Here is a 22,710-nt window from a genome sequence, read left to right on the forward strand (position 1 = left end):
TCGGCATTTTTAAGGCCTTTTTCATGACATCCTGCAACATCTGATGCTGAATTTCTTCAATTTCGTGACGAATATAGTCTTTAAGATGTTGAATCGTTTGGGGCTTACTCACATAAACTTTTGATTTTAAAAAACCCCATAAGAAAAAGTCTGGTGCTGTTAAATCCGGAGATCTGGCTGGCCATGCTAAATTCTGGCTGGCTCATTCAGTACTTGAATTGTTGAACCAGCTGTGTGTGCTGTGGGCCCCATCTTGCTGAAACCTCATGTCCTCTAGTCCGTGTTCTTCCATTTCAGGCACAGAAAAAATCGAATCATGTACCGTTCAGCAGTAACAGTAACTGCAACACCTTGGTCATGTTTCTATAGACCCTGCAACACTATCGCGCACCAGAGCCACATTTTCAGCGTAACGAGACGTCCGTTGTCTTCCAGAACGAGGCCTGTCTGCTGTCGTACCGTACTGTCAAGGAATCGCACGTAAACGATAAATTGTGGCTTTATGAGGCACTGGACGATTAGGATATTTTTGACGCAATTTCTGCTGAGTGGCAATAATGAAACGATTATTTTAAATAAATGTTGTCACTACGTATGCTAGTTTTTGTGGCATATATTTACCACAATAAAATTTGGACATCTACACAACACAATGGTTAAATGAAAACTGACCTAAACGTTACATAACTAAAATGGAGCACAATCAAAATGGTAGCTGTACTTTTGCCCCACCGTTTATATAGATGTTTAACTTAAACTATATATGTGCTTTTTATGGTAATTTTTTCCGCATAAAAAAAGCTTTTGTCAAGAAATATAGCGAAATATATACGAGTTAAAATATTTTCCATAATTTTTTACAACTTTTTCCCATCATCGATAGATCTATTCATCAATCGCATTTCTTCAGCATTTGAATTTTCATCGAACTGAACATGTTTTACATCAGATTTCAGTGGCAGAACTTCCCATTAAAACTGCAACAGAGTGTCTTTTATAATATTTTTTGACATTAAAATTATGGTTCGTACTCTTCTCATCGCTAATCATATATGTTGGGACCCTAACCCACGATTTCGGTTCATCAAATATTTATGTGTACAGAAATTAAAATGTGCATCAAACTCACTATTGCCTTTGCCTAACTATTTAACTTTAGCAAATAATAAACTGTGATTTTAGTTGTTTATAGACTTAGTAATAACAGCGTCTTTATAGTCAATTCATTTGGTAAGCTTTTTTCCTTCTATTGGATCTTTCTTTCTTCTGAGTTATCGTCTTTTCAACTGAGTTATCATCCAATAAGTATTTCAAATCATTATCTTCCAACTTGTTTAATCTTTCAAGTTCAATTCTCCATTGACCCAAAAATTACCACTTTTAAATCACCGAGACGAATACCGAGAATTGGCATATGAAGGAATAGCATCACCATGAGTTTCTAAGTATGCCTGATGGCCATCGGCAACAGATTTATTCAAATCAAAAAAAAAGTAACACTATATTCAATGAAAAACCATTATTTCATGTATATATATATATATATATATATATATATATATATATATATATATATATATATATATATCAAAATCATCGAGTTTAATAATATTAGGTATTTAGATAAATACAAATCTTATATTGGAAAAATCATTTTCTTGAGTAATCCTTATCATTTTTTCAAGGACTCTAACTAATCCAATGTTGTTAAAAAGCTGTGATAATATGAAAAATGTGATATTGTTTTATACAAGTAAATAATCAAAAAGAACTATAAATCGAGAATACGGCTATGAGATACACCTTCTTATTTTAAGTATTTTGATATAGGTTTTCAGGGATTTTGCATGATAAAGCTTTAAAGCTGTTAGTATTCATTAAATAATTTAGTATTAGCAAAAATATAGGAAAAAAATGCTTCAAAATGGTAATTTTTCATTATTTGACAATATAATTCTTATATTAATAATAGATGTTTAATTTAAAATATTATAGCCTAGATTGTTGTCATATACAAAAACAACATAATATTTAAATAGTATTAATAGATAATATCAGAGAAAGAGTCACACATCCCTAGTATACTTATTCCATGAAGCCAATCAACTGTATTTTTTCCTTCAAAAAGTAATATTTTATCAACACGCGAAATTATTTTTTATACATTTTTCTAACAATAACAAAAATTGCTTCAGTCAAAATGCTATAATTCACAAACAAATGATCCGACAGCTGTAAAATTTATACACGCATCTTTTGAGGGTTTTTCAGTTGACCTGTTAACTAAATAAAGGATATAGTGGAATAAAAATTAAAAATGAAAGGTACCCTCAAACCTTATTTGTACCCTCCATAATCGATTTTTCGTTTTGTTTAAACTACAGGCTTAAATACCTGCTCTAATCTTTGATTGATAGGTACAACATGTCAGTATTAATTAGAATTTCTTAGTAATTAGTTAGTATTTTTCGTACCATCATTAATAAACATAACAATGTCTAAAATGTGTATTGTTTTTAGAGTCAGATGTTTTTATTTTCCATGCTCAAAAAACAATGTTTTCTAATTAAAAGGTTATGAATTTTTGTCTGCAAGCTAAGAATTAAGATATTATTAAATTTTTTTTTAAATATTTCCCTAACTGTTTATTTTCCTAATATATGTTAAATTAATTTATGACAGTCCTCGTCACGTTACATTGTAAGTTATAGATTATTTATAGTATTTGTCTTTATATTAACACATAGTAAACAAAAGTCCTCTTTTGTTCTGAATGAACTTGAATTAAACTTACGCTTAAAACAATATGCAACAGCAAGTATAACTAAAACAAACATTATGAATAATAATACAATATTTTAGATCTCAGACCGACCATTATTTGATGTAGAAAATAGTCGACATAAAATACCTCAATACCACATATAATACTGAAATATACTTCCTGCTATCGTTTTAACGATATGGTTATATAGTTTTGGCTATATGGAGGCTTTCTATATAAGTGAGGTCGATTTTTTTGTCAAAATATCTCGAGTTTTATGGTACAATATTACTCATATAACATTATAGATCACCTCTCAATTGATCTGGGAATTTATCTTATTCTTTAGATTAGGGAACTAAAAAAATAATGGTGTATTGATGTTAATGTATTATCCAAAGGAATATTCAGAGAATTTCTAAGAGCTAATGGCGACTTAATTTTTTAAAAAGGAACCACATAATTTCGACCCATTTTGATATATTCATAAGTAAAGCGCTGCTCAGACAAGTCACCACTCACATGTCGGAAGAAGTAGCCGTCACAAGGACCAATATCTGGAGAATACGGAATGTAGTGTAGCACATCCCATTTTCTCCATGTCTCTCCTTTCACCGATTTTGCAACAAGTGTTGTTCACATTTTCATTTTCTTTTTCACATCTCAACACACTTCATGTTGTTCCTATTGCCATGCTGAAGAATAGCACTGTTGTGTCTTTACTCGTATTCCGATCGTTTATCGCGTAATGCTCAGCTCACACGCATAGTGATCCCCAATGATGGTCTCATTGAGGAATACCTTCAAATCTTCAGTTAAAATTTAAATTCTTCAATATTCTTGGCTGTTCAGAACCCTCTTTGTTTTGAGGTGTGTCGTTAATATATATAACTACAAATCAAAATACGACATTAATAGACGTAATATCATGACCATGACCAAAAATTAGCCTGATAATTTCATGATTATTTAGAAAAACTCAACAAAATTTCAACACTTTCTCCGTCATCAAAATATTTAAGAATTATTCTGCTACCAGTTAACCTTGTATATATCTCATAACCATTTTACAACAATATTCAAAGTGCGTCTAATAAAAATGTCGTATTACAACCAGTACCCACCAATATTATTTAACCATAAAGATAGGGTCTTGATAAAATGACACAAGAAAGGATTTTGCGACGTGATCATCAGGCTAACGCTTTGCGTATACGTTTAAATTGGAATTTATTCATCAAAAAAATTACTCGGAACCTTAAAATATACGGTGTGACGCGTCCAGAATGCCTTTGAAGATAGAGAACGTTTTACGTTTATTAAAGAATTTTAATATGGTAGAGTAATGTCCAGTATAATAAAATATGTATATTTGTGCTTGGTTTTATATCTCAATTTAATAAAGTTGAGTTATTACGTAAGCAAATTATATACATTCCCATATGTTATGTTTAATATGATTTACATATAGGTCTAGTAAAGAGAAATTCATTATCTTTCCAATAGATGGTTTTAATAAATCGTCTCGTGCTGTTAAAATCTGATCATACACAATCGATTTCCTATATATATATATATATATATATATATATATATATATATATATATATATATATATATATAAAACCTCCTCCTTTTTTGAAGTCGGTTAATTAATACTGATACTAATTAAAATGAAGGAAATTACTCTTATTATATGCATAATTACATTTTTAACAGATATAATTGAGATTAAATTACGTAAATCGCTCAAAGAGTATTTAAACCAACTGTGGTAAGCGTTCAAATAAGAGCGCCCCAACAAAAAGGGGGAACCGTAAATAGAAAACCGACAAAATTGGGAAATGTTTTTGTCGGGTAGAGATCTTTTTTCATTAGACGGACAATTGTGTGAGGAAAACTGCAGGAAAATCCGAGCAAATCCGAAATTTACGACACTAAAATGAGAGATGGGCGCGCGTTGGTGTGTATGAAGTGGCTTTTTGCCGGATATCTTTTATTCAACATAAAACAAATATAGCATCATCGTAAAATGAAGTAAAACCTTGAATATTTAGATTTTGTAGAAACTTTTATACATCATTAGGCAATGTTAACAATATTCGGTCACAATATATGTAAATATATACGAATGTATCATTAAAAGTTATTAAAAATGTTTATCTTTCTACTTACTAAAGTCTGTTCAAAACATTAGTCATCAATATATTCCTTCTCATTTTATTCTATTTTAAAAGAGATAGAATGCTGTTAGAGAAGTTCGAACATGTAACCGAATGAACCTGCCAAAGTTGTCCCTTTGTCAAACGTCTGCAATATTCTTCAAAATATTATAATTACGGGTTATAAACCGGCAAACGTTGTTTTAACGCTTTGTTTTAATTTTTTTTTACTCTTTGTGATTCCACAATCTTCCCTATAGGCAATAAGTATTTCTTATGTCTATATTATATTTACATGGCATGCAGAAAATTACTTCATTAAGCAATCTTCTGTATAAATTAGTATCTTAATTAATTACTCTTATTCTAAAGTTTATATATGTCCAGTAATCAGATCAGATGGTGTTAAACGTTTTAGTCTACGCACTTCACTATCACGTCGCATATTTAGCTGATTAGCGAGTACATTGGGATGCACACCCTTTCGAAGTACTTCACACAAACACGTTGAATTACACTCGTTATAGGTTCTAGAGGAATATCGCGTTGTATCACTTTATTTGAAATATAGTACGGAGCATCAACAATGGCACGCAACACTTTATTTTGGAACCGTTGAATGATGGATATATTAGATTTGCTAGCGGTACCCCATAGTTGGATTCCATATGACCAAATAGGCTTGAGTATAGACTCATACAGCAACACCTTGTTATCTAATGATAACTTGGATTTGCGCCCGATGAGCCAATATATTTGATATAATTTCGTCGAAGTTGATTTCGTTTATAGAACATGTGCTTCTTCCAGGTTAGGCGTCGATCTAAGTGCATACCAAGATATTTAACTTGGTCTGCTTGGGGGAGTTGACGATGATTGATATTCAATGGTGGACATGTGGGGTGGAAAAAAACGTATACAGGCAGCAACAAAACAAACTAAGGTGAATTATAATAATATCAAAATTACTTTACAAGGAAACACTGCATCGAAGGAAACAAGAACTAATCGTAAAAGGTAAATATGATCTCAAATGAAAGTAAAACACATTACTCGGATATAACATACTACTGTTAAATAAGTGGATTAGGCCTTCGGGGGGTACCACTTCATAAAAAAGCGCCTAGAACTCTATCGATAATAATGAGGAAAAAAGTTCAATGTAAACCTATAAAAATATAAACCTATAAATTATTGTGGCTGTATAATTAGTTACAGTTTTAATTTCTTCGATACTATATGCTTTAGATGTACTATAATGTTAAAATAAATTATAATACATAACATTCTTGTTACATTATTTTATTTAGATTAAAATGTTCTTGTATGTTAAAGCCAAAATGTACTAAAACTCTAAGTCGCTACGGCAACTTTACGACGTTTTGACAGATCACGTGGGTTCACTGCTATTTTGAATTGACTTCACATAAACAGGTATTAGCATTAGTTTCTTGGGAAACAAACTGACAGAATAATAAACTTACGTCATTATTATAATATCTGAGTTTTGGAATAGGCATATATCTCAGAGAGTGTAGGGCAGTAGAAGTGTCCGTGACAGAGTCTTTCGACATCCTTCTGTATTATAATTAAAATTTCAGAATATATGTATTTTAAATCAAATTGAACGACTAAAAATAAGTAATCTATTTAAAATTCTACGACAAAGTACTGTAGAAAAAAATTGAAATAATTCAATTTAATCTAATACGTGGAATTTTCAACAAGGGTGTGTCTATTGCGGCCTCGTTATTTTGGACTTATCTATTTAACTTGTTGTTCATTAGCCAGTTAATGACATCAAATCACTGTAACAAATTACATTATTGAGTAACACGTTTACACATACTTTCTGGTAGAGATTTTTGAAATTGCATATCTACGCTAAAAATTGACATTGACGCACACAATTGACAACCCAAAACATCGGTCAAACGCATTTTGATTTATGATGCAGAGTCATGGAAAACTAGACCATTCCAATCCTTGCCATTGTGAGAAGACATCATTTATATAAACGTCCAACTTCTTATATTCAATAAAAACACTGTGTGTAACAGCTCATAATGTTTATATTTTTTTACCAAAATTGTCTAAAATTCAATAAACTATATGAGTTTATTTTTAATCTGTAAAATTAGTCACCGATGTCAATGAACTATTATATTTACGTATATATGAAATTCTATATAGAATAGTCTCAAAACTTTTATACATATTATTATACAGATTTTTAACAAAAAAAATTTTTAAAATAAAATATGTACATAATAATCGTTATAATAACAAAAAAAATAAACAAAAATCTTATTTAACCTATCTACTACACGTATTTTATATTGTACCACTAGCGACCCGCCCCGGCTTCGCACGGGTGCAATGCTGATACTAAATTAAATACACTACAGAAAAAATATGAACGTTTTATATAAAAACATAGCGGCCCGCTCCGACTTTGCACGGGCATAAAATATATATGCCTATGTCACTCAATGAAAACATGATTAAAATCGATCCAGTATTTTTGGTTCATTCATTACTGCCCTTGGCCTGCACGCATTAAATTTGGAGTAAAACAATTCCTCTTCCCCTATACTTACTATGAAGATTTCCTGCTATCTTTGGAATATCTAAATTCATACAATTTTTATTACATTACACATTTTTAAACGCAAATTTTAAATTTGTAATATCTCCGAAAATATTTGTATAATTTACATGCTGTAAGGAACCATATTAATCTATATTAATTGCACACTGTATTTAATGTACTTAATTCGATAAGGATTAATGCCGTATTGCTTAAAATAGCTTCGTAAATAAGCCATTTTCTCACGTAAAAAGTAAACAATAAAAATGGTTAATGTGGGTTATCCCTAAAAGATAAACATATACCATCGCGGACTTTTTTGTAGACCTTTTTATGGTGTACAATACTGTAGTACATTAATTTGATCTAACTCGTAGGGTTAGGCAGCGTTTTTGCTAATTGCTAAATAAGCCTAAAAAAATAGGTTAATTTACGACATCACGTTATAAACCTCTAAAATTAGCAATGTTGCCTTAGTATATTATGCATGTATTATACATATAAACCTTCCTCTTGAATCACTCTATCTATTGAAAAACCGCATCAAAATCCGTTGCGTAGTTTTAAAGATTTAAGCGCACATAGGGATATAGGGACAGAAAAGGCGACTTTGTTTTATACTATGTAGTGATATACACACTATTTAGCTTAATATCTACTACCTGCATATTTATCTATTTGCTATTTTAATTTAATTACTACCGACTGGTCCCATTGCACTTTGAAGTCGGTGCTTGAGGGTTTTTTTTGGGTCTATGCACGGTGTAAGAAAAAATAATTCTTCAATAAGTATGTTATGATTAATACAATGTAATGTATTTGTAATATGTGCCAAGAAATATATTGAGTTAAATGAGTTTATCAACTCAACTAAAGTAGAATTAAAAAATACTTACCAGTTATCAAAAAAAAAACACTACACCACGTAGAGTTATAAAAAGAACAAAATATTAATTAACTATTTATTTGTTTCTAAGCGTCTGGATAACACTTAACAGGTAAATTGATTCTGCACCAACCTAACTAGCGATCACTAACCGATGAACTATAAATGATAACGCAACACTATTTTCGAGACAAGCGGAAGTATAAATAAAATCCCCAATCACCTCCGACTCTAACATTGCGATAATTCCTGTTACTCTTTAACCTTGATCCACATTTTTTCGACAAACCTGATAAGTTTCCAGAATGAGATTGTCGCGAAATTCGTTTGAACTCCATCACCGTGTCATGTAGCGGCTTTGTCGCATTTTATTTTTATAAATAGTGACCCATTAAATCGCCGAAGCCGTCTAATGATCATATATTACACCACTCCCCCTTTCTACGGCTCCAACACCATCTCGAACGCTGAAAAAAATTCTCGGTATATCTAGATTCGCGTTCCGCGTTCGTTTTGCTTTTTTATTGGCCAATTAACGGTGAGATTGCTATAAATAAGCGGTGTAACGAATGTTTTCTTTTACTCCTGGATTATTCAGATCAGCTGGAGTAAGAATAACGATGTTTTGGCAAAGTAGATTGTCACAACATCGATTGAGAAACAATCTCGCAGTTCGCGGCGTATTCTTCATTGGATAGAATAAAGAAAACATTATCTATCTTCTTCTCTATATACTAGTCGGCTTAGCGAACATTTTGCTGTTATAAATAAATAAATTCCAAAAAAACGAAATGCGCGAAAATTAAGAAACCAGGTGTCAGATCGGTGACACAATATACATAAACAAATATGTGATTCTCTGATCGTCTCGTTGCCAGCGCCTAATTAAATTCGATAGATTATTCAACGTTTCTGTTGTACCTAAATCATAGAAAAAAAAATTCACGGTATAGGCGACCTTGGGGAAATGTTTTGCTTAGTTCAACCGACGGTAACGCTGCGATCGCAAATTGTGATTGGCTAGTTTAAATTGCTGGAACCGCCACTAAAATGGAACGTTATTAGTTGGTCAAATTGTGAGAAGCCATCATTTTATATGGGCATCAATCTTTAAGTTTGTTTTTTAAAATTTTTGTGTTTGTTTATGTTAAGAAATCTTCGTTAGTAGTAATATATAAGTAATAATATAAACATTGATTACAATGCATCCGTGTAGTAAAAGATGTAGTGTACTTGGGTGTAAATCTACTACCGAAATTAGACATAGCCCAAAGAATGATCTCGCTCTCTTCCAAAAATGGGTTGATCATATAAATAGTAGTAAATTATATGGATTAACCACAATGTAAATATATCAACGTCATCGTGTCTATCACAGACATTTTAGTGAAGAAGTTAGAATTACCCTTTCTTCACGAACAGGTATTAGGGCAAATGCATATCCAACATTGTTTTTATCAGGTACACAGAAAATTATCTATCTATTACATATTTGTTTATCTATTGTTTGTTTACAGAAAAACAACCTGCTAATGAAGATGTTAATGGTAATAATGAGAATATGAATTCAGTTATTCTACCAAGTTGTTCGCATGCTGTCAATATGATGTCACCCTATAAAAAATCTTGCAAGAAGGTAATAATTAAGTCAACTGGATAATTAATACTAATAAATAATATTTCTATTTGTAAAATCTTTAAAATATTTGAAACACTTATGTAATACTTATGTCATTTTTTAGAACAACAATCAGTGTTCAATAATTTTGGAGTAGAGCTAAATGTATATCTAAAAAGCTCCAAATTCTATTGCCTTGTTAAGAAAATATTTGTTACGGTACCATGAATTAAGTATTTAATTGCTACTTTTAGGGGATTTATTTCCTTAAAGAAATCTATTTTGTCTAAATTTATAAATAACTACATTTATTTACGTAATTTTAACCACGATATCTTAGAGAATTTTTTTGGAACTATTAGAGGTCATGGAGGTAGAAACATATATCCTTCACCTTCCTTCCTTTATCATTCATACAATCAACATACTAGTTGAGAGTTTTTTATAGTGCTCATCATCTTTTCATTTTTTTCACATCATTCTTCCGGAGCAAATTATGAAGATGAACATGTTGGCGCTTTCGCTAACTTTTATTTATTTTAATATATTAATTGCTACTTTCAAATAATATACTATAATAAATACAGACAATACAATAGAACTTAAACAAAACCTAAAATTTAAAGATGTACAATAACAATAAATATTAAATAAACATTAAACATATCCCTAATCATAGAAAAGAAAATTAAATCATAACATAATTAAAAATGGTCGCACAATAGTCAAAAGTGCTTTATTATTTATCATTTACAATTTTAATCTTTTTACCCTATTACATCAACAATCTTGAAAATTTTCGTTCCAAAATGCTGCTATATTAATATACAATTTATTGTTATTTACAAGTAATCTACGAAAAAATCATCAAACATGTATATTACATATAAATCTATGTAAGCATAAATTAGGTACATTTTTGTCAAGGTCGCGGCTAGGATGACAGAGCCAGAACGTTAGAAAAGAGTCGATAGTAAAAAGTAGTCAATTACTAAACAGTCGATAGTCGATTTCAGTCGAGATTAAAAAGAATCATTTGACCTTTTTTCACAAGATATTTAGATTTATAATGTAAACATTAATGAATTCATTTGAAATTTTAAGAATGTCTGAATTTGTTATATGGAAAACACAGAATAGAAGTGAAAGTTTATGTTTTCTTATGGACTGATAATATTCGATATTGTTATGGAAACATAATATATCAGATACTAGTGGAATAGGAATAATTTTCATTGGCTACCTTGAAAAGGACCATCAGCAGCGACTATTCCATAGCATGGACCATTTGAAAGAAGAAATCGACGAAAAACTGCCGCATTTGAAGAAAAAGAAAGTGCTGCTTCACCAAGACAATGCACAGTGTCAAACATCCATGAATTGAACTTCGAATTGATCTCTCATCCACTGTATTCTCCAGATCTGGCCCCTAGTGACTATTTCCTGTTCTAAGATTTCAAAGAATGCCCGATGGGACGAAATTTTCGTCAAATGAAGAGGTGATCGCCGAAACTGATACCTATTTGGAAGCAAAGACCAAAAATCGTACTACAAAAATGGTATCGAAAAGCTGGAGGGTCGCTATAATCAGTGTATCACTCTCGAAAATAATTATGTTGAATAAAAACACTAATTTTGCCAAAAAGATGTGTTTTACTATGGTAGGCCGGGGACTTTTCAATTGACCTGTCACTCTTGTGATAATTTTATATTGTCATATATTCCTATAGTATTTTTAATTTAGTGATATTTTCTTAATTATTGGAATTTGATGAAAGTAACCTTGATATTTTTATTAATAGAGGTTGGTTATTAAGTTATTTTATAAAAATGTTTAATGCGCCTCATTCATAATAATATTTTACTCTTTCCAGTTATTTTATAAATAATAGCACAGCTCAATAAAATGTGGTCGAATTTCGACTACTGAACGATCAGTATTTTTTATAAATAGTGACCCATTACCTCGTCGGACCTGTCAAATGATGTCATATCTCGAACAGCGCAAAAATTTCTCGGTATTTTTCGATTAGCGTTCCGTGATTTAAAAATTCGTTCGTTTCCCTTTCTTTTATCGGCCAATTAACGATGGAATGGCTATAAATAAGCAATGTAACGTATGTTTTCTTTTACTCCTGGAGTTTTTAAGTCAGCTGGAGTAAAAATAACGATGTTTTGGCAAGGTAGGTTGTCAGGACATCGATTGAGAAACAATCTCGCCGTTCGCGGCGTATTGTTCGATGGAAATAATAAAGAAAACATAATATATTTAAATCTTTATCGTTTTTGCGTTTGAATGAGATATGTATACCTACTAATCATTCTGATAGAATAATAAAGTAGGTGAATGGTAATATTTTCGCAAATCCGACGTGGGCGGACAGAAACATGTGTTAACTCAATTTATGACATTTGAAAAATTTTTTTATGTATGTTAGAGAGGCTGTTGGTACTTAGGGATTATGGTAATGATAAATGTTGACCGAAAAATTCTTGTTTGCTTACGGATAATTATTTAGTATCAATCGGTGTTGTATTTAATAATAATAACAACTACTTTTGAGTTATTTATTCACAATTAGAGGTGGAAATATAATAGTATAAGTTGGAAAATAAGTTATTTCGTTTTCTTTTTCTTTTCCAACATTAAGAGACTTCTAAAGAACTTCTTGTGAGATGATGAATTTAAGATGTCTGAGTAGATTGTCCTATACAAGATTTTAAGGCCAGAAAACACCCGTCAATGGGCCAAAGAAACCATGAGTTAATAAATTCCTACATTTCGTTAATATATTGGAGAATGACAACGGCTCATCACCATTGGGACACGGAGATCTCTCAATTGGATCCATTAAGAAGAAATGAATAAATTGGCTGTGATTTACAACAGATAGTGTTATTGTTACAAACATTTCTTCGGAGCGCTGAAAATCCCTGAATTGTACCCAGTAAATCGAATTTCCGATAAGTTTTATTTTTTTACTTCAGCCTGAAGAAAAATTTCTCTGAAGGTCATCAAATACTGTGTGAGCCTTGAGAGAACCAGGCTCCATCGATATCAACATGTGAATACTTGTTTTGACGTTTTAAAATCAGTGATTTTGACACCGAAGACAAAGAGCGTTCAGGACAAACAGACTAAAATTGAAGACGATAATTTGAAGGAATTAATCGATTATGATCATTGTAAAACGCAAGAAGAATATGCAGAATTGTTGGGAATGACACAAGAAGCAATTCTGAATGTTTCAAAAGCAAAGAGACATTGAAAGGCGTTTGGTCATGTGTGAAATGATACAACGGAAATATCGGAAAGGTTTTTTTGCATCGTATTGGTATTGATAATGAAAAGTGGTTCAATTAGAATGATCCAAAATGGAAAAAATCTTAGAGGCCATCTGATTATGCATGAATATCAACGGCAAAGCTGAATATCCATGCTGTATTTGGTGGAATCGGCTTGGTGTTATACATTATGAACCAATAAAACCTAATGAAACCATCAGTGGGAATAGCGATCGACTACAATTAATGCATTTAACAGGTCGATTGAAAAGTCCCCAGACTGACACATAGATGGCGCTACTAGAATTAAATCCATATGTTTTTTAGTTAGCCCTAACCCTCAAAGGATGCGTGTATAAATTTGACAGTTGTCGGATCATTAGTTTGTGATTTATAGCATTTTGAGTGAAGCAAGTTTTGTTATTGTGAAAAAAATTAATAAAAAGGAACTTCGCGTGTTGATAAAATATTGCTTTTTGAAGGGAAACAATACAGTTGAAGCAAAAACCTGGCTTGATGCCGAGACGACGTGAAAAGATTAGACGTGGTAAAATGAGCACCGAAAATGGTGAACGTAGTGGACGCCCAAAAGAGGTTGTTACTAACGAAAACATTTTAAAAATCCACAAAATGATTTTGAATGACCGTAATTGAATCAAGTAGGACATACTCTAAAGATATCAACTGAACGTGTAAAGTGGAAGTGTGGAAAACGAAATAGACGGTTGGCAAGGTTATGGGGTCTGTACTTTGGGATGGACTTAGAATAATTTTCATCGACTACCTTAAAAAGGAAGGGCCATCAATAGCAACTATTACATAGCGTTATTGGACCGATTGAAGGACGAAATCGCCGAAAAACGGCCGCATTTGAAGAAGAAATGGACCGTGTCACAAGTCAGTGAAAACGATGGCAAAAATACATCAAATGGGTTTCGAATTGCTTCTTCATCCACCGTATTCTCTAGATCTGGCCTCCAGCGACTATTTCCTGTTCTGGGATTAAATTTTTGTCGAATGAAGAGGTGATCGCCGAAACTGAGGCCTATTTTGAAGCAAAGGACAAATCGTACTACAAAAATTGTATCGAAAAGTTGGAGGGTGGCTATAATCCGTGTATCAACCTTGAAGGGAATTGTGTTTGAAAATGTGTTTTACTATGGTAGGCCGGGGATTTTTCAATTGGCCTGTTAGTTCGAGCACTATGCGAAAAACGACCGGAATACGACCAAAGAGGTAACAATATTATTCTTCAGCATGAGAACGCTCAACCACATGTAGCAAACTCGGTATAGACATATTTGGAAAAGTGTTGCGTACTGTCCAAACCATGCGCCTTTTGAATACTACGATCTCTAATAAATGAGCTGTGACCTGTCTGAGTAGCGTAAATGGCCCGATTTGTGGATAACCCCAAGAAACACAACTTATATTGCAATAAAAAGTGATAAAAAGTACCGGCTACCGTTGGAACACACTTTAAGTAAAGTACATTGATTTTTCAAATAAAGCTTCAAATAAAACAAAATCAGCACAAAATATAAATTACTTAATATTCTAAATTACGTTAAACAAAATTGTTATTTTAAAATACTAATTAAAAGCGCCTCTTAAAAATCTATTTTTAAATATTTTAATCAAGAGAATAAACCTGGCCCAACAAGGATATCATCGAGGGATTCCCCTTCTCCAATTTTTCCGAACAAAAAGCACAATCTCTTCTTGTTTAATCGTTCAAATTAATTTTCGGTTACTATAACAGGAACAATATCAATTGTCAGCAGAATTATTGATTAATATCAAGGGACAAGAGCTCGAAATATAAAATATTTCTGATAAAAAAATTGAACCGACTACAGAAAATAAATAAGTAACTCACTGAAAATTAAAATAATTAAACTTAGATTTTTAACACACGAAAAACAACATTTTAAAATAAAATATGTACATAATAATCATTGTAATAACTAAATAAAAACAAACAAAAACCTTATTAACATCTCTACTACATGTATTTTATCATATCATTTATTTGTGTGTATATTCTACTATATACATACAATTTGGCTTAATACCTACCTGAACCTATTTATCTAGTTACAATATTATTTTAACTACTACCAACTGGCTACTTTGAAGTCAGTGCCGAACCCAAATAATTATATTAATTTAGATATATTTTGTTGGTTATTTAATTTTTGTATATGTCATAAAATTATATTATTATTTTTGTACTGTTTGGGCTCGGCACCGAAAGTGTTCAGTTGGTAGTAGTTAAAATAATATTGTAAAAAGATAAATAGGTTTAGGTAGGTATTAAGCTAAATTGTATGTATATAGTAGAATATAAAATATGTGTGGTAGATAGGTGAAATAAGGTTTTTGTTTATTTTTATTTAGTTATTACAACGATTATTATGTACATATTTTATTTTAAAATGTTTTTTTTGTGTTAAAAATCTAAGTTTAATTATTTTAAAATTTTTGGTGAGTTCCTTATTTTTTGTTGTTTTGAAGTTGGTTCGATTTTTTTGATAAAAATATTTTATTTTTCTCTTTTTAGTGTTGGATATTTACTCAATAAACCTCTCTACTACACGTATTTTATTATATCACTAGCTGACCCGACAGACTTCGTCCTGTACAAAAAATTTGACTTAATACGTGGCAGTTTTTGTGCCTACGTATTTTAAAAAATTCTCTGAACTAGAACCATCACCCTGGTGATAGGGCGTTGTGAATAAAAAATAATTAAATAAAACATATATAAGGATTGGTAAGTAATTGCTTTATTGTATATGGAATCATAATTATATTATTATTTTTATATTGCTTTGTGGTATACGATGTTTTTTGTTTGATTACCTGGCGCATAGATAAACAAATCTGATGGTTTTCCAACACGGGAACAGACAACATACAATTGACCATGTGAGAAACATGGGTTTTCTAGATTAATACCACAAACACTTAATGATTGCCCCTGGGACTTGTTTATAGTCATAGCAAAAGCAAGCCGTCAACATGTCTATAGGAAATTTGCCATTACCAATGTCAATGAGTTGTTTAGAGAATATGTTTCCAGATTGGTCATTTTGCAACTCGACACGCATATTCTTGCTTAAATGAAGTACTTTAACATGTTTCCACAAATTGGAGGACTTTAGACATGCATTGAGTTCATCAGCTGGCGTTGATCGTGGAATCACTGGCAATGTTTGACGAAAATCTCCTGCTAATAAAATCATTGCACCACCAAATCGGTTATTATTGCTACGTAGATCTTTTAAGGTTCTGTCTAAAGCCTCCAAAGATTTTTTATGTGCCATCGTGCATTCATCCCAAACAATCAATTTACATTGCTGCAAAACCTTTGCCATTGCAGAGTTCTTCGAAACGTTGCAGGTTGGAGTTTCATTGCTTTGCATATTTAATGGCAATTTTAGTGCTGAATGGGCTGTTCGACCACCTTCAAGCAAAGTTGCTGCGATTCCCGACGAAGCGAGTGCAAGTGCAATTTTATTTTGTGAGCGAATTGTTGCTAATATTAATGAAATAAAAAAAGTTTTTCCTGTACCACCAGGTGCATCTAAGAAATAAATCCCTCCAGTTTCATCATTTGTTACTTTCATAAGAGTTTCAAATACATACTTCTGTTGTTCATTTAATAGTGGAAGATTTGTTTGAATTTATTCTTTCAAAGCGTTGAGATCATACAGTCTTTCTCGATGCAACTCTTGGTTAAAAGCGTCATGCATTGGACGATTGGGCGCGGTCAGGCCTAATTGAATTAATAGTTTGTTTGACATTATCAAGCACATGTCCTCAATTGAAATCAATGCTTCATTGTAAATTTCTTCACTGATTTGTATATTTGGATTTCCCATTCTATTCCGTATTTGATACAAAATATCATCACACATATAATCTTTGTACTTCATCCACAAATCAATTGGGTTTGATGGGAAGCATGTAGATATGATTATAGAAAACAATGTTCGTATTTGATGAGTGTGTGATGATATTACAGCATCATTGAGAGTTTGATCCCAATGAGCGTCATTTTCAAGCAATTGCAAACGTTGACAGGCTTCTCTGTAGGATCCACACAATTCACCATCAACAGTTCGTAACTGTTGGAATGATGTTGGGTCACGTACATTGACTAATAGCAGTCGTAAATAAAAACATTCATCATTGCTTGGATGTACTGAATAAATCCGGCCAATCGCATCGGTGGAATATACATCTGTATATCCTGGAACTGGTTTTCCTTGTTTCCGTCGTATAAATCTCCTTGAGGATTGATTCCAGGTATAATATTTTGGCATTTCAGAATATAGCAATGTTTGTGCGAAATCATCGTTTTGGCATGTCTCAAAAAAACTGGTTAATGTAGTAGATGGTGGCTGAGCAGCTCTTTGTACTGCGTTCTGTGCTGTAAAATACACTCTTTGTCCATTTTCTAAATGCACAGCTAAGTGAACAACAGAAGGGTGTCTCTCATGAATAGGAAAAGAAAATATTCGCCAAACTGCTTCATTACTACTGACATAGCGGCCCATTTGGTATTGGGTAACTTCATCATTAGAATTCTCTGCACCAATTCCAATCACAGCCATATCACTCCCTTTGGTTACATATTTGCAAATGTATTTAATCGATTTCACTGAATGGCAAGATTCAACGTTGATGTGTGCTTTGAATGTCTTTGATAAAATGGGTGAATATGGAACAATCCAACGATTATCTATTTCAATATCTTGTTAATTTAATTTGACAATTGTTGATTTTCCATTATCTGCTGTCGATCTGCGACGATACAATGGATAACCGTCATTACCAGTAATTGTTTCCGATATTAATGTCCGTGGATATCGTTTTGAACATTTACCATCCATCATACACGGTGAATTTTGATTAAGAGTTCCACAGGGACCATGTATCATGTTTTTGATAACTACCTCATGCAATCCAGGATCTACTTGTACATTAGGGATTTCAGCTGATATCACTGCATCAACTTCATTTGGCCTTATCTTTTCAACCAACCAAATCAAAATGTGTGCATGTGGCAATCCTCGTTTCTGCCACTCCACAGAATACATCCAGCAGCGTGTCTCACCAAACACATTATGTTTTACGATGAAATTCATTAAAGATTTCAACTTTGGTCTAAAGACTCTGGCTGTAATATCATGACGATCAATGGGTGATTGCCCAGGGAATAACTCCTGCTTAATTTCTATCCATTGCGGATTGCATGTAAATGTGATGAACAAATCTGCTGTACCATAATGACGAACATACGACATGGCATCTTGAGCATATTCGTGCATATGCCGAGGGCTTCCGATGTATGTTGCTGGAAGAATAGTCATCCGACCGACATTCTGTGCATTTCCATCAGTATTAATCGCATCTCGAAGGTGAATATACTCTTCAGATCGGAGTTTGGTTTGATTCAACCTGATGAATGTTAATCTCTCCGTTTCAATTTTAACATAAATGTCAACAACATATTTGTGATATAATCGCCGACATTTCAATATGTGATTATCTTCATTTTCCCGAATCATTAGGCGGTATGAATAGTTCATTGAACTGACTTTTTTGTTGGTTTCAGAACCTGTAAATAGATTTTGTTTTAATAACATTCAAATATAAAATTAAAATACGTAATATAGTGACTGAGATATTATCGCCATAGCTAAACTAATATTTTAGTTACCTGTAATGGGATTTATCATTTTTATTGAGAAATCGTAGCCATCTTCACCTTGCCAAAATATAATGGGATATTGCAGTGCATCATATGAGCGGTGTGTTTCCTTTATACGTTGTAATTGATCATTCCGACGATGTAAAACAATATCACGGGATTCCAAGTTTTCTACAACTACAACGACAGCAACTTCATCAATAGTTGGTGCATTAAAACATCTTGTATGTTGACCTGCAGGTGTTTTATCAGCTCTGATTACAATTTTGTGATTATCGGATGGCATCAGATCCAGGGCAGTTTTAAACAATATAATCAATTGATTGTGTTGATGAAATAAAGTTTGTAATTGTTCTACAATAGACCTTTTTACTAAATTGTTATGTGCACAACGCAGATCAATTTCTTGTGGTGAATTGCCCATAAAATAAATTTGCAGGAATTTGTTGTCGCTATCTGACACTGGTAACAGTGAACCTGCTCTGTGATATATTTGCCCTTGTATCTGTAAATAAAAAAAATATTATGGTGTGGTATAAATTAATGGATTGTCAATGATCAAACTTAAATAATATTTGATCTTAAAAAGTATATATTTAGTTTTAACTAATATCTATCAAATATAAAATATAATAAAAGTGTCACTGAAACTGAATCACCATATAATATGATGACTAAGTGATATATTTCGTAATGATTAAGAAATTGAAGATTAGTAACACATCTTAACTTTGGTGACAGAAAATTTTGTTCGCTAAAATAATTATGAGTAACTGCTATAATACATACCTTGAAAGTTGGCATAAAATTTTCCCGAACTGCATTTGTTGCCCCAAATGAAGTCATTTGAAAGCAATTGTTATATTGTTGAATATGTGTCAAAAAGTGTATAGAATCTGTTCCTATTCCTGAAACCAATGAGTACAATGGTTCTGGTGGTGGATCCAATTGTATCAATTTCACTTTACCATTTGCGCAACACAATCCATTGGCTTCGTTTTTGTATTTTAATGCCTTACAGTGTGAGCAAACCAAGTTCATAGAACCAATAACAACACATTGGTAGTTACTGTAGTCAATTGACACATCGTAACTGAAAGCAGCTGGATTCAAACTTGCGCGATTATTAGTTGAATGTCGCGCTCGCGCTTCACGCGTTTGTGATATCCGAATTCTTTCACGTTCATTTCCGTCGTCACGTTCTTGTGCAGTACGATTAGATCGGTAATTAGCTTGGTTTATAACATTTCTGGTTCTTCTACCTAAATTGCTTCGTCTTATAGGAGGCATATCAAATATAAATTATTTTTTCACTAATCACGAACTAAACAAACACTAACTAACTAAACACTCTGCACAAAACACGATATACGAATTTGTTTCGTGTATCACTTGACAATTCATCTGTCATCTGTCAAAAGTCATCTGTAACAGACAACTTTTTTTTTTAAATTTGATATGACTTGAACTCAAATCCTTTTAAGCCGTACGAATTGTTTTATTTATTTAAAATTTGAATTAAATTTTAAACAAATAAAAAATTTTAAATAAATAAAACAATTCGTACGGATTAAAAGGATTTGAGTTCAAGTCATATCAAATTTAAAAAAAAAAAGTTGTCTGTTACAGATGACTTTTGACAGATGACAGATGAATTGTCAACTGATACACGAAACAAATTCAAACAAAAAGGGCTATTTTTAGGGTTTTTCCAGCAATAATTCTAATTTTTCTCGCCGTAAAAACCATCCCTGAACTTCAACGAACATTTTAAAAAAAGATTTGGCCAAATTGGTCCAGGCGTTGTTGAGTTATGCGCTTAGGAACATATTTTGCGATTCATTTTTATATATAAGATTTATTTGTGTGTATTCTACCATATACACACAATTTGACTTAATACCTAGCTAAACCTATTTATCTATTTACAATATTATTTTAACTACTACCAACTGACTACTTTGAAGTCATTGCCGAACCCAAATAATTATATTAATTTAGATATATTTTGTTGGTAATTTAATTTTTTGTATATGGCACAAAATTATACTATTATTTTTGTACTGTTTGGGCTCGGCACCGAAAGTGTTCAGTTGGTAGTAGTTAAAATAATATTGTAAATAGATAAATAGGTTTAGGTAGGTATTAAGCTAAATTGTATGTATATAGTAGAATATAAAATATGTGTGGTAGATAGGTGAAATAAGGTTTTTGTTTATTTTTATTTAGTTATTACAACGATTATTATGTACATATTTTATTTAAAAATATTTTTGTGTTAAAAATCTTAGTTTAATTATTTTAAAATTTTTGGTGAGTTCCTTATTTTTTTGTTGTTTTGAAGTTGGTTCAATTTTTTTGATAAAAATATTTTATTTTTCTCTTTTTAATGTTAGATATTTACTCAATAAACCTCTCTACTACATGTATTTTATCATATAATTTATATTCTTAAATATAATTAATTTAAATATTTTATAATATATATTTAACTTCACCGTCTAAGAAGATTATTTTCGAATAATACAGAAAGATTGAATCAAGCGGAAATGTTAAAGTCATTGGTCATCAACATCAACAAATACTGGAAGTATCATTGAAGTTTATGGTAAGTATTATTGGTATTATTATGCTAACCAGAATGTCTGGTTAGTCAGACTTGTTTCTATTTTCCACTTTCTGAGAAATAGAAGAAAAGTGTGAAAATGACACTAATTACTATTAATTACTATTAATTATAATTACTATTAATTAATTGACTAAAACAATAGGCAAATTACAAATAATAGCTAACAAGATCCAAAGATGACCTTGAAAATTTAACATTTGTATCTCTAGATTTCACTTCATTAAATGAGAAGATGGTATTTAAATAATACAGAAAGACTGAATCAATTGGTAATACCAAACTGACCGATCATCAACATCAAAAAATGGATGCTGATTTCGTGAAGATGATTATCGAAGACCAAGTTCATCCATAACATGTCGATGTTAGGTATGGATTTTGTGCTGAAAACATCATTGAATCCTCACGTCTCAGGACATGAGGCTGATCAAGTAATAATTGTTATTAATGCTCCATATCGTAACATGATTCTTAGTTCGAGTTATTCTATTTTGCCTAAATTTAATGGCATTGATGTTGACAACTGTTAGTGGTTTAAACAAGTTGTGAATTATGCCTGGTATATTTTATAGAAAAGTACTTATGATCAGAAATAAGAGTCGGTGGTTTATTTCAGTCATCATCAATCAACCAAATGACACTTACATGTGATTCTTGCGATTAGAACAAAATCTTCAGCGAACATATTGTTTGGTAAACCAACTTCATCACAATCATTCACATGAATCACTCCAGTATGTATAATCGCTCATGAATTGAACCTCATCGTCGACATCCCCGCGATATCGGGTGGAAAGTTTCTCCGCTTCGTCGTACGTACTGAACGGATCGCAGTGGGCCGGCACGCGCTGACGGAACCACGTCGTCATACGGGGAGTTCCGATCCAAGCAGGCGGCGAAAACAAACTGACGTCGCCATAGCCAAGAAGCGCCGTGGTCGAACTTTTTCCGTTTAATGATTCGATGACAGAGCGAGCGCGCAGATTCGGGAAATTGCGAAGGAGTCGCGAAAACGCGGAAAAAACACATGGCTGCGGACCGGGAAACTGTCGGG

General features: G+C 32.0%; 2 protein-coding genes across 3 annotated transcripts in view; both read right to left on the bottom strand.

Annotated features, from left to right (window-relative positions):
- Window positions 1–22,436, bottom strand: part of ETHR (ecdysis triggering hormone receptor) — a 169,080-nt gene extending 146,644 nt beyond the window's left edge. For both annotated transcript variants that reach the window (XM_076409576.1, XM_076409575.1), the window contains exon 1: window positions 22,302–22,436. The gene's annotated coding sequence lies outside the window, so the exon portion shown is untranslated. The remainder of the gene's footprint in view (window positions 1–22,301) is intronic.
- On the bottom strand, window positions 16,988–19,227 carry LOC143199711 (uncharacterized). Its single transcript, XM_076409703.1, has 2 exons — window positions 19,037–19,227; window positions 16,988–18,934 (listed from the first exon to the last, which is right to left on the bottom strand). The coding sequence occupies exons 1-2, from the start codon at window positions 19,053–19,055 to the stop codon at window positions 18,072–18,074; spliced, it is 882 nt and encodes a 293-aa protein (XP_076265818.1). The 5' UTR covers window positions 19,056–19,227; the 3' UTR covers window positions 16,988–18,071.
- Window positions 22,437–22,710: the final 274 nt, after the last annotated feature.

The sequence above is a fragment of the Rhynchophorus ferrugineus genome, unplaced genomic scaffold (genome assembly GCF_030347505.1).
Source record: "Rhynchophorus ferrugineus isolate W39M unplaced genomic scaffold, kcgeb_rfMv2 rfM7, whole genome shotgun sequence".
Lineage (NCBI taxonomy): Eukaryota > Metazoa > Arthropoda > Insecta > Coleoptera > Curculionidae > Rhynchophorus > Rhynchophorus ferrugineus.